This window comes from Salvia hispanica, unplaced genomic scaffold (genome assembly GCF_023119035.1).
Source record: "Salvia hispanica cultivar TCC Black 2014 unplaced genomic scaffold, UniMelb_Shisp_WGS_1.0 HiC_scaffold_167, whole genome shotgun sequence".
In the NCBI taxonomy this organism is placed as follows: domain Eukaryota; kingdom Viridiplantae; phylum Streptophyta; class Magnoliopsida; order Lamiales; family Lamiaceae; genus Salvia; species Salvia hispanica.
The window spans coordinates 24,344-37,814 of NW_025951879.1; the positions used below are offsets into that span (position 1 = coordinate 24,344).

At 36.8% G+C, this 13,471-nt stretch overlaps 1 protein-coding gene across 1 annotated transcript; it reads left to right on the plus strand.

The window, feature by feature from the left end:
- The first annotated feature begins 4,415 nt into the window (after positions 1-4,415).
- LOC125198559 (plasma membrane ATPase 1-like) lies at positions 4,416-9,841 on the plus strand. The gene is made up of 21 exons (XM_048096877.1): positions 4,416-4,505; positions 4,613-4,668; positions 4,755-4,874; positions 4,969-5,067; positions 5,281-5,418; positions 5,496-5,630; positions 5,736-5,915; positions 6,043-6,249; positions 6,334-6,453; positions 6,538-6,657; positions 6,776-6,898; positions 6,982-7,086; positions 7,185-7,329; positions 7,526-7,690; positions 7,843-8,081; positions 8,196-8,228; positions 8,377-8,458; positions 8,565-8,725; positions 8,814-9,014; positions 9,088-9,270; positions 9,356-9,841. Exons 2-21 carry the CDS (start codon positions 4,615-4,617, stop codon positions 9,626-9,628), a joined length of 2,883 nt encoding a protein of 960 aa, XP_047952834.1. The 5' UTR covers positions 4,416-4,505; positions 4,613-4,614; the 3' UTR covers positions 9,629-9,841.
- The last annotated feature ends 3,630 nt before the right edge of the window (positions 9,842-13,471 follow it).

Consider the following 13,471-nt stretch of genomic DNA (forward strand, 5'->3'; position numbering starts at 1 on the left):
GCTTTCTCGGTGGAATTCAGTGTCAGCGCAGGAATCAGATACGAACAAGATTTTTGTCTCGACCGAAACGACGTAGTTCTCCGTAGATAATTCCGTACGTCACTGCCGATTTTTAACATTATTTTGACCTTTTTTTCAACTCTGTCAAGTTACTTACGTACAGTAGAAATTCGAAAAGACAAAAAAGCCCTTAAGAAAACACCTTCAAATTAGAATCCTAGTCCAAGTCGAACAATTAGTTTAGTTTACTATTCATTTTCATTTGTTAAATGAGTATTTTCATTTTAGTAATTAAGGCGCCCAACGTTTACTTAATTAGTAATTGTAATTTTAACCTATAAAATTCAAATACTTAATTACCCACGAACAATCACTTCTCCACTTATATCTATCAATGGTAGGGGTGCGTTAGGTTCCTTTGCACCCTAAGTGTCCTATTTCCTTCTTAATCTCAGTCCTTGGATCCTTGAATTGGATGGTTGTGATCAATGCATTATTAGAATAAAAAAATGTGCATTTTTAGTCTATAATGTTGCATTATTAGCCGCTGTGCATTATTAGAATGAAAATGTGCATTATTAAATGACACGTGACATTAATCTAACCGTCAGATGACAAAATCGTGGAGCTAGAATTAAGAAGGAAAAAAGACAAAAGATATGAAAAGGATTTAAATACATCCCATCAATTGTATTTATTAAAGAATAGTTGGCATGTAACTTTAGATAAATTTTAATTTTTACATAGTTTCAAAATACATGAATTTTATTTTGTATGTAATTAGCCCCAAAATACAATATTCCTTAATTAAGATTGACATGACAAACAAAACGACATTTTTTCTAAATAAATTTCATACTTTCTTTTTTATTTTTATCCCAATAGAATGTTCACTTTTTTTTTTTTCAAAAATTAGCCTATGATTTGGCTCATTAATTAGCACCACCATGGGATTATTTGAGGGAAACATGTTTTAGAGGAGTTTAATTACTATTGTATTTTTGGTGGGTGTGTGAGTGTGAGTGAGAAAGAGATATCTTTGCTTTACGTTATTTCTTAGACTACTATTTTTTCTTCTTTTTCATCATTGTGTTATTTTTTATATGTTATCGTCAATGGATGAAGCTTCGAGGAAACATCTTGCACATAGGAAAATCAAAATAGGAAGTGAACTATCTAAAAGAAAGACTATTACTTTCTCTTTATAAAACCAAAATGGGATGGATTTAATTTTCCTTTTTCCTCCTTCCTCTTTCCTTTATAGGATTCTCATCCAATCCAAATCTCTTTTTTTTGCCTTTACAAATCCTATCTTTTCAAGCAAAAGTAACGAATGTCATGTCATGTTATTTTACTAGTGAATGTTGACGCACTTATTGCATGTGATTCGTGTGATTTCTCGGAATAAATATGAAAAAAAGTTACAATGAGTCTAGAATATACAGTTGCAGGTATGTTACCAAGATGAAATAACAATTTAATTCACTAACATTACATGTGATGATATGACATAAATAACTTCACCGAATTTTTTTGCCAATTATCGACATCCATACCTCAAAAAAAATTATAGTACTATGATAAAAGTATGTCATCATTATATATTCACCTTGGAATTTGTACCTGATTCTTGAAAATTATGTCATAATAAGATCATATAGGTGGTTTAAAAGTTCATCCAACATATGATTTATATACTAGTATAACTTAGAGGTAAATGAACAAAGTTTGGTTGCTACCAATTAGTTGAGTTTGGAAGTATTCTGAAAATATAAATTCTTACTTAACATTTCATGTCGGATGCTATATATATATATGTACCTTGTGATATTAATTGCTATATAAGTAGCATCTAACAATCAATATAATAATTAAATGGTACTGCTATTTAAATTGCATAATGCCCACAAAAATGTTTGATATGAGTAACATCTCGTGGCCATAATATTTGGGGGTTTTGTCAAAAGATGACCAATTTCTTAACAAGAATTGTCAAACAATAATATTCAATGTTTTAAAATTGTGTGGCTCGTGATTTACTAATTCATTTGACTAGTTGGCATATCATAATTAACACGTAAGAAATTCTGGTACCTAAGAAACTGGGTCGCCTTGATCACATAAACAATAAATAAAAAATTAATTAGTCAAGACCACATGTGTACGTGGTAGCTTTTACCACAAAAAATAATTAAATAGTGGCCTAATTTGCCTAGATTATAATAAATTATTTGTGTTTTAAAATCAAGTTGCTATTGTTTGCTCGTTCTAGTTAGTTAGACTGAGAAACAGTGATGGAATTCGATACATTCACTAATATGGATATGTAAATAATTATATCTTGTACCTTTTCCTTTAGCTACATAGGAAATACTAGTATAACAAATTAAGGTAGGCAGGCAGAACACACGACTTGAAATACGTCTTATTTTATATTTCGTATGAATAAATTTGTGACTATCTCAACTACCATGGATTAAGATTCAAATTCAAACTAATATTTTGAATGATATACTATAATCCCTCCGTTCCACTTAAAATGAAATATTTGGGAATCAGCACGAGATTTTATGTAGTGTTGTTTTGTGAGTTGATAAGGAGAGAGTAAAGTATGAGAGATAAAAAAGTAGAGATAGTTGTTTCCATTTTAGGAAACATTTTATTTTTAATGGGACAAACAAAAAAGTAAAACGTTTCATTTTTAATGGGACAGACGAAGTATAATTTTGGTGATAATTGTTAACAATACTATGTCATTGTCATCATATAATGAGATAATCACACACAAGACCAGATTTTAAATAGAGAGTATGTTTTATAAACATTATTTACTCATTTTATATGAATTATTGTGAAAAATAAACTCTGATTACCGACTTGAAGTTGACTTGTTGTTTCCCATTATACTACTCCATAAGACCATAACAATATATTAGGCGCATGTGTAACACAATTAATTTTTTATTAATACTATAGTAGTAAAAGGTTATGTGAACTATAGATGAAAAGATGTTTGAGCTTAAAAATAAAGATTTGACCACCGAGTGAATTTGGAGAGAGTGATTAACCCACTCATCCAATAAATTACTTTGAAATGCTAGATTATTTTTTCTAGAGTTTGAATTCTATTGATTTTCTTAAGTAAAATCAACGCTTACTATGAGACTAATAACATCAAGAAATTTCGTTCACCACAAAAACAAGAATATCTATACACAACCCACTCCCACCATACCACGACTCCCTGCCACATCACCATTCCTTTCTTTTTTTGCTTTAGATTTTGGAGTAACTCCTACAATCCATGGCCTCTCCCAACGCCATATACATTAATTTACACTATTCATTCTAAATACATTATAATGAATTAATTTTATTTTCAGTCATTAATCTCGTTAAATAATTAACATAATTATTTTCATTAATCACGAGTCAATTCCAATAATCATCAATTTTTAATATGCATGAAAAATTTATTAATAAAAATAAGGGAAATATGGAATAACTTATTATGCCCGATTCTCATGCATGGAAAATTAATTCTGAAAAATTCATGCATGGAAATAATTAATTACGATGGATTTTAATTAATTAAGGACTAGTTATAGATTTAGAATTAAAAAAGGAAAATACATTCCGAGCTTGGCAAGCTCCGTGCGCCATAGCGGGTGCGCTGCACCGGGGAAACCCGCCTTAGAGTCCCACCCGTACACGTCTCCATCCATCCACAACACACGAAGCCCCGGATGCGCGGCTCCTCTCCCATTTGTGGGTTGAGGTACATATTTAGCACCGGCATGTCTTCTCACTTTCTACCCATTTTCACTTTTTTTTATAACATCTCAAGCGAAAATAGACAGGCATTATTAATGTGTGGTGCTAGTATAGAGAGAGAATTCTACCCTGTCAACTTATTTTTTTATCTCTTATTTTACAAAATTATGCTTTTATAATTGAAGTACTAGTAATTTTTATTAAGAACAATAGATACTTTTGCAATAATCACTTTCAATCATAGAAATGTCATTTGGAAAATATTGTGACTTAGATTTGTAAGGAAAATTGCTTTTATTTACAAACTCATGGTCACCAAATTTCTACTATATTAGTAGGCAATAAATAAAATTTATTTAGTCATTACCTAACGCAACTAAAGTTCATTGACGAATGAACCAATAAAGGTAAAGTTAAAAAAGAAGAGGTGAGAAAACTGGGGCGAGTAAGCAATTTCAACAGTAATGTGTCCTTGTAAATAATTAAAAAGAAAAAGCAGCAGAAATTTTGTACCCGCCAAGTACATGATCTTCTTACACTCACCTGCTTCATTCTGTACCGTACACTGCTCTTTCCCCCACTCTCCCCACGCGCCCTCCCCGCGCGTGGATAAATACATGAGAGATTTTCGCTATATATGTGGAAGCCTCACACTTGCTGCTTTTCCATTCCAACTCAATCACCATTCCACTTCTACACTGCTGCTACGTCCACTTCAGCTCATATTTGAGGTAATCTCTCTTTTTCTCTCTCTCTATTGTTTATACAACATATGCATGTATTTATCGGCGTAGTTTTGCTGTGTTTGACTGTGGATTTTGACGTTTTTTTGGGGTAGAAATGGCGGAGAAGGATGATGCTATGGAGGCTCTCAAGAGAGAAGCAGTTGATTTGGTATTTTTTTGGTCCTCTGTTTTTAATTTTTCGAGTTAGGCCTGTGGTGGTTGATTGAAATCCGTTTTTATTTGAAATTTTGGTAGGAAAATATACCGATAGAAGAGGTGTTTGAGAATCTGAGGTGCACGAAGGAGGGGCTTTCAACGGAGGATGTTAACCGGAGGCTTGAAATTTTTGGTCAAAACAAACTCGAGGAGAAGGAGGTTAGAATTTCTTCGAGCTCTGCTTTTTAATCAATTTTTGCCTCTTTTGGAATTTTCTGTATCTGATTTTACTTTTTTTCGTGAAAAATTGCAGGAGAGTAAGTTTCTGAAATTTTTAGGATTCATGTGGAATCCTCTTTCGTGGGTGATGGAAGCTGCGGCAATCATGGCCATCGCTCTCGCTAATGGAGGAGTTAGTTTCTGCAACTCTCTCTCTCTCTCTCTATATATATATATATTATATATATATATATATATATATATAATTTTGTAACGGAAAACTCAAGTTATGTAGTTCTAGACATGTTAAGTAATTAATTAATTAATTAGTACTTTAATCAGAGGAAGTCATGAATTGGATTATTTATTGATGATTGCTGCTTGTTTGTGTATCCAATGTGTTCAGGGGAAGCCGCCGGATTGGCAGGACTTCGTTGGGATCATTGTGCTTCTCGTGATCAACTCGACCATAAGTTTCGTAGAGGAGAATAATGCTGGTAATGCTGCGGCCGCCCTCATGGCAAGGCTTGCTCCCAAGGCAAAGGTTTGTGGTTTATGATGTGCGACCTATTTAGCATTTCCAGCTCAGTGATTCATGCTTAGTAATGATATGTTGATCAGGTTCTTAGAGACGGGCGCTGGAACGAGGAAGATGCTGCTATTCTTGTCCCTGGTGATGTAGTTAGTATAAAGCTGGGGGATATTATTCCAGCTGATGCTCGTCTCCTTGACGGTGATCCTCTCAAGATAGACCAGGTCCTTATTTACATTAGTTCTTGATTTGGAATATTTCATTGCATTTTGTATAGCTTTCCATTTGTTCTGTTGAATGATGAATTGTTATCATGTTTTCTGTTGTAGTCTGCTTTAACTGGGGAGTCCCTGCCCGTGACGAAAGGCCCTGGAGATGGTGTGTACTCAGGGTCTACTGTCAAACAAGGTGAGATTGAGGCTGTGGTGATTGCAACTGGTGTCCATACCTTCTTTGGCAAAGCTGCTCATCTCGTAGACTCTACTAATCAAGTCGGTCATTTTCAGAAGGTGAGTACCATGAAGATATTGATAGTATCATCACAACTAGAATCATTGGATCATAGCGATGTTACTACTCGTTTAATGGGAGCACCCTAGTGTTCACTGACATACTTCTTCCATTTGTGCTTTCTAGGTGTTGACCGCAATTGGAAACTTCTGCATATGTTCTATTGCGGTCGGAATGATCATTGAGATCATTGTAATGTATCCTATTCAACACCGACCTTATCGTCCTGGAATTGATAACCTACTTGTGCTTCTCATTGGAGGGATCCCCATTGCGATGCCTACAGTGTTATCTGTTACAATGGCGATTGGTTCACACCGTTTGTCCCAGCAGGTAGAATGACCGGCCTCTTTGTCGAAACGGTTCTAGTTTGAAGATTTTTTTACTATTAATGTATTCTTTGTGCTAATTTATCAGGGAGCTATCACTAAGAGAATGACAGCAATTGAAGAAATGGCTGGAATGGATGTCCTCTGCAGTGACAAAACTGGAACGTTGACACTGAACAAACTATCTGTTGACAAAAACATTATCGAGGTTAATGCAACTGTCTCTTGATTGGATATGAAGTTGAATTAGGCCATTCAGACATTATTTAACATTTGATATTTCTTGCTGTAGGTCTTCACTAAAGGCGTGGATCCAGATACTGTTGTTTTAATGGCTGCCAGAGCCTCTCGGTTGGAAAACCAAGATGCTATTGATGCTGCAATAGTGGGAATGTTGGCTGACCCTAAGGAGGTATGAATCATACGATGCTCTTCATGTAAATCTTGAGACATATGTAAACATATATTGTACGCCACTTTCTTCAGTTATTGGTTCTATTAGGTTTTAAAAATGTTATCTTATTTTACAGGCAAGGGCTGGTATTCAAGAGGTTCATTTCTTACCATTCAATCCGACTGACAAGCGTACAGCTTTGACTTACATCGATAACGAAGGAAAAATGCACAGAGTCAGTAAAGGTGCTCCTGAACAGGTCTGCCTATATGTCTCCTAATAACTGATTGTTGTAGCATTTTTAAAATGGTGGTCTTAATCTGTTAAGCACTTGGTTTTCAGATACTAAACCTGGCATACAATAGATCTGAGATTGAGCGAAGAGTGCATTCTGTCATTGACAAATTCGCAGAGCGTGGGCTACGATCACTTGCTGTGGCATACCAGGTGATGTGATGATTCCCTTGTTAATTTCATGTACATTGTTGATACAGAAGCTGGGTGTGTCTCGGTGCTCACTCTCGTGTGGCTTTTTTGTACTATAGGAAGTTCCCGAGGGGAGAAAGGAGAGTCCCGGAGGTCCATGGAAGTTTATAGGACTCCTGCCTCTGTTTGATCCTCCTAGGCATGACAGTGCAGAGACTATTAGAAGGGCTCTGAATTTAGGTGTAAATGTTAAAATGATTACTGGTGAGCATGTTTGTGCCTTCTTTCTCTTCTGTGCATATTTTTGATGAACTAAACTCCTCATGAGATGTGAACTAAATATGGAAAATAAGAGAAGTACTAACCCTGCCACTGTCGAGGGGTGCACATACTTTATGTTTAACTGCATCTTTATTACTGGTTATTAGATTTATATGTGCAATTGTGCAATCTTCTTCAGGTGATCAGCTAGCAATAGGAAAGGAAACAGGACGCCGTTTGGGAATGGGAACAAACATGTACCCTTCTTCTGCTTTATTAGGAAATGACAAAGATGAGTCTATCGTTGCTTTGCCGGTTGATGAGTTGATTGAAAAGGCTGACGGTTTCGCTGGTGTTTTCCCCGGTATGCCTCGTTGCTCTATATAACTAGCATGTTAGGGGCTTTGTATTTGTCATTTGTAGCTTCGTCTCTTGCTTTCAAAGTTGTTGTTTGCCATCAATCATCTTGTCTTCATAGCTCGTTATGGACATTTAAAAATGTACACTCATTTTCAGAGCACAAGTATGAAATTGTCAAGCGTCTACAAGCTCGGAAGCACATATGTGGGATGACTGGTGATGGTGTGAATGATGCCCCAGCACTTAAGAAGGCTGATATTGGGATCGCTGTAGCTGATGCAACTGACGCTGCTCGAAGCGCATCAGATATTGTACTTACAGAACCTGGTCTAAGTGTTATAATCAGTGCTGTGCTCACCAGTCGAGCTATCTTCCAGAGGATGAAAAATTACACTGTAAGCTTCATTAAGCAACTCGAAACTGCCATTACACTGTAGATTTCCATCATACTTTTAACTTTCCCCTTCTCATGCAACTCGAGTTTGCTGACCAGTTCCTCCGAATTGCAGATCTACGCAGTTTCCATCACAATCCGTATTGTGGTAAGTCTGCAATACAATTATTTGACTAATGCTATTAAAGAATATCTTTGTCAAATTCATTACTAAGATAATAGTACCACATTACGCTACTCGAATTGATTCTATCAGTTTGTTTTGCTGAGTGACTACATTTGTTGCATTTTTGCAGCTTGGCTTTATGTTACTTGCTCTCATATGGAAATTTGACTTCCCGCCATTTATGGTTCTGATCATAGCGATATTAAATGATGGTACGTTTTATGGCTTATATGCATGATTTTTCATGGCACCTGGCCTTCATAGTTCTGTTATTATTTGTCGTCTGTAGCAATAATGGGCAATATTCTGAAATTACAGGTACCATCATGACAATATCGAAGGATAGGGTGAAACCGTCTCCTTTACCGGACAGCTGGAAACTAGCCGAGATATTCACAACTGGAATTGTTCTAGGTGGCTACTTAGCAATGATGACAGTGATCTTCTTCTGGGCAGTTTATGATACAGACTTTTTTCCAGTAAGTGTCTCTTTTCCCTTGAACTGGTGAAATCATAATGCTAATAGTTTACATGTGAAAAATTGTATTGACGTGTCTCGAAATTCAGAGGACTTTTGGAGTCTCGTCGCTTGAGGTACCAGTCAATCGTGTCATGGGACCTGACTTGAAAAAGAAGCTTGCCTCAGCTATATACTTGCAAGTGAGTATAGTTAGCCAGGCCCTCATCTTTGTGACAAGATCCCGAAGCTGGTCTTTTATCGAGCGCCCGGGACTTCTACTCGTGGGGGCTTTCCTCATTGCTCAGCTTGTAAGCCAACTCTCCCCTTAGATTCTGCATAGTATGTACCTTTTTCTCTCGTCTCAATATTATTTTCTGGCAGATTGCGACTCTGATCGCGGTTTATGCAAACTGGAACTTCGCTGAGATCGAGGGTATAGGGTGGGGTTGGGCCGGCGTGATATGGCTCTACAATATCGTGTTCTACTTCCCACTGGATTTGATCAAGTTCTTCATCCGATATGCTCTAAGTGGAAGGGCTTGGGATCTTGTGATTGAGCAAAGGGTATTAATATAATGAAAAAGTGTCTTAGTGGTAACAAATTTGTTTAGTAGAATGTTAACACTAATCATCTATATCCTCGATGCAGATTGCATTCACTAGGAAGAAGGATTTTGGAAAGGAAGACCGCGAACTTAAGTGGGCGCAGGCGCAGAGGACCCTGCATGGGCTCCATCCGCCACAGACGGAATTCAGCGAACGCAGCAATCACACAGAACTCAACCGGATAGCTGAAGAGGCGAAGCGACGAGCTGAGATGGCAAGGCTGAGAGAGCTGCATACACTGAAAGGGCATGTTGAGTCAGTGATAAAGATGAAGAATCTGGACATTGACACGATTCAACAATCTTACACGGTTTGAGTTTGATGGAAACAATCAATCAACAATGGAGGTCACTATCAACTTTTGTCCCTCTCTTTAGAGGAGTTGGGAAAAGCAGCATTTTGGAGTCATAGTTATATACCTGATTTTGTTGTGTGTATATGTTATTCAGCTGCTGGTGAAAAGTTCGCTGTATTTACGATTTAGGTATTAGAACGCGAATTTCTAAATAATCGGCTACTTCTTTCTACATTCCACTTGGTTCGTAACAACTAATAACTAACTTATGATCACAATTTAAAACTCGACCAATATTCTACTCCTGAAATGGAGCTGGAATGCCTTGCTTCTTGTTGACGGTTGTCATGACTAAATAATGTGTTCCATTTTGATAAACCTTTACCTGTCCTGACCTACCCGGAATGGGGCTTCGCCTGCCATGACGATTTGGTTAGTTAGACATTATTGAGAAACATATTTCGACTATATGCATGCAAAATGTATATTTGGAGAAACGTACTAGTATCAGTAGTGCCTGTATCATCCAGTAGTATGTCAACGAACTCAAAAGTACATTCGCTAATAGATGTATATGAAGAATGATAATATAAATGACATAATAAAACACCAAATGGGGATGTAGCTCGGATGGTAGAGCAGTCGCTGAGCGTCTCCGGTGGCGTCCCTCCCACTAGGACTTCCACTAGAACTTCCCACACAAAATTCATGCCACGTCATCACTAGGACTTCCCGCAATAAAATAAATAAATTCACAATTAAAATTAAAATTTACGGAATTAAAATTTCGACACGAGCCGTATTTATAGAGTTTAAAAAAAAAAAAAATTTAATTTTCGATCGGACGTTCGACCTCGACATCCTACCCAAGCCACAGTGCGGACGTCAGGTAGGACATGGGGCGGACGGGCGAGCCCATCCGACGGGCATATGGGACGGGCGTGGGTGCTCTTCCCCTTCACTAAGGCGGACGTCGGCGAAGTCCTACCGCGACGTCAGGCATTGGAGACGCTCGCGAGAGGTACGGGGATAGATAACCCTAGATCTCCATATTTTTTATTTAAAAAACAAAAAGTACGTTTAGTTGGAGAATAAAAATCTTAAAACAAGCATAGTTCATCCTCTTCATCGACTCAACATTATTGGCTCATCTTTTTGCTGTCTTGCACCATTGGCCTTGAAATCTCCTAAGCGATCTCAAAAACTGAATACTCGATCAGCAATAATATCTCGTCCACCAACTGAAAATTCATTGGCTCCCTGATTGTTTTGTTTTCTACCTTCATTTCGTTCGAAATCCCAACCAAGTGTGACTTACCGTCAGACTCCATTACGAACGTGTTGAAACTCAAAAAATTTGTGATTAGTAGGTTCGATGACATTATTTTCGACGTTGTTATCCTCGTCGAGGTTGGTGAAGAAATCAGTGAAGTTTGATTCGGAGTAGTCGGGGATTTGTTGTGCGTCCCCTCATGGTTGGCGGGGGAGTCGGGGGTCTATAACTTTAATTTTATTATTTTAGATTAAATCGTATGGATTTTAATCATGTTATAACATGTTTTAATTGTGCAATATCATATTTTATCGTGTAATATCATGTTTTTGTGGCTACCATGTCATGTTAAGTTAAATTGTATAGTAACTTATTAACATTAACGTTTAGTTGAAATGATAATTTATGACAAGACACGATAACCTGCACGAAGTTAATGGGTTGGGACCTGATAAGAACCTGATGACTTCGAGTCTTTATTTGGCTAGGACTGACAATTTTTGACATGGTATGATAAGTTTGTTAATTTGGCTAGGGCTGACAATTTTTGACATGATACGAATCCGCACGAAATGAATGAGTTCAGGTCAATCACCAAATAGCCGACTAGTCTTCATCAAGTGTGACGACACGCGTACCTAGGCCAAGTCTGGCCGGGAAAGGCAGACTTCCTGGAGTTCTTCAACCCGTCACCGGAGAAATCTGGACCAACAAGATCAAGATCTTCTGAGACATTCTTCCGATGGATGGTCTCTGGATCGACAAGCACGAACTGTCGAACTTCATCAAGATCAACAACTCCGGCACTAATCGCTCCATCAATTGGAGGACGGTGTCGGCAACCTCTCTGCACGGAGTAAAGTTTGCATAATATGTATGGTTTTTTGGAGGCCAAAGCTGCTATTGCTACCTGGAAACGGTTGTTTGTTCTTAGCAGGACTAGTTTCGTCGGCAACATGGAACGTCTTCCATCCCAAGTGTGTTGAACTCGGGATTGTTTGGGATTCCGATGGTCGGAGCTGATATATGTGGAGTTTTTGCGAGGGACTGTGCCGGAGATGTGATTCAGGTATGTCTCCTATAATCCTTTTTTTTATAATTTTTGTTGTCGGTTGCTATTTTTTACTTATACAATATCAAAATAGTTTTAGTTCGTTTGATATTTAAATTGAAATGGTAAGATAATGACGTGGAGTTAAAAAATAACAAGTTTTTTCTCACTTCTATTAAAATATCCATCTTTCTTTATCTCTCTACTTTAATATTTACACACACCTTCTCTCTCTCCAATTAAACACTTTAACCAATAACTCCTAAAATCTCGTGCCGACTAAGCAATGTGTCATCTTAGCCGGGACGGAGGGAATAGTAATAATATTTATTCCTTAGTCTATTTGCACCAAAATAGCTATAATTTATATAGAGTAGAGTCTTAAATATTTTTGCGCTATTGAAAGGTAAAAAAGGGCCAAAGAAGGAGGATAAAAATAGAGCAACAACTCTACTTTTGATTATATGGATTTAACAATGAATTTATCTCCTTCTCCCCGCACCAAATCCATTTTTAATCAACATCCATATTGATTATTAAAAAAAATCTGGTAAGATATGTTCTACCCAAAAAAAATTTAGAGTTGTTTTTTTTGTCGATGGTCTACCCAAAAATCTGGTAAGATATGTTCTACTCCGGTAGCATGTTTTTTTCCCTTTGTTTAACATTGGAGTTCAATATTTTGTTCTTGTTGTTGCTGAGGAAGAAGTCAGATTATAATCTATTGATCTATGATTTTTGATTGGTATGTAGGAAGGTTGCGAAGTATAATGATTTCAATGAACTAGATGTTTCTGCCATTGATACTCTTTCAATTTGGTATAATTCACCGGGTAGCTCTTATGAAATTGAATTTAGTCTAGTCTACATATGCTAATTCTGGATGATTTTCATACAACCAAAATATTGGTATAATTCACCGGACACTTCTTATGAAATTGAATTTAGTCTAGTCTACATATGCTAATTTTGGATGATTTTCATACAGCCAAAATATTTTGCATTCATTATCTTGCCTTATAACCCATGATCTGATTATTGTTTTTGGACAGATCTTGCTGAAAAATGCTCCATTAACGTTGAGCAAACGGAGGGGTACGTTGACGTACTTATTTCCAAGAGGTCCTAAGATGGAAAAATGGGAGCAGCAAGAGTAGAAAAAAATTAGTAATTGAAGATAATCATATTCCATTAATAATTATTAATGAAATATAGGGGTACCTGGAGAGAGACCGGAGAGATCACGTTTGCGTGCACGACGTCTTGTATTGAGGAGAATGAGAGTACGTGGTCAAGAGAAAGTATGAACGCTTACACCCAAAACAGTTGGCTGTGAAGAAACAGAATGTGACCCTGTGGTTGAAATTAAAATATTGGTATAATTCACCGGGTAGCTCTTATGAAATTGAATTTAGTATAGTCTCTAATTCTTGATGATTTTCATACAACCAAAATACTGGTATAATTCACCGGGCAGCTCTTATGAAATTGAATTTAGTCTAGTCTACATATGCTAATTCTGGATGATTTTCATATAGCC

Coding starts and splice junctions, on each gene's coding strand:
- LOC125198559 (XM_048096877.1), top strand. CDS start 4,615: ATGGCGGAGAAGGATGATGCTATGGAGGCTCTCAAGAGAGAAGCAGTT. Junction 4,669..4,754: donor AGAGAGAAGCAGTTGATTTG/GTATTTTTTTGG, acceptor AAATTTTGGTAG/GAAAATATACCGATAGAAGA. Junction 6,250..6,333: donor CACACCGTTTGTCCCAGCAG/GTAGAATGACCG, acceptor CTAATTTATCAG/GGAGCTATCACTAAGAGAAT.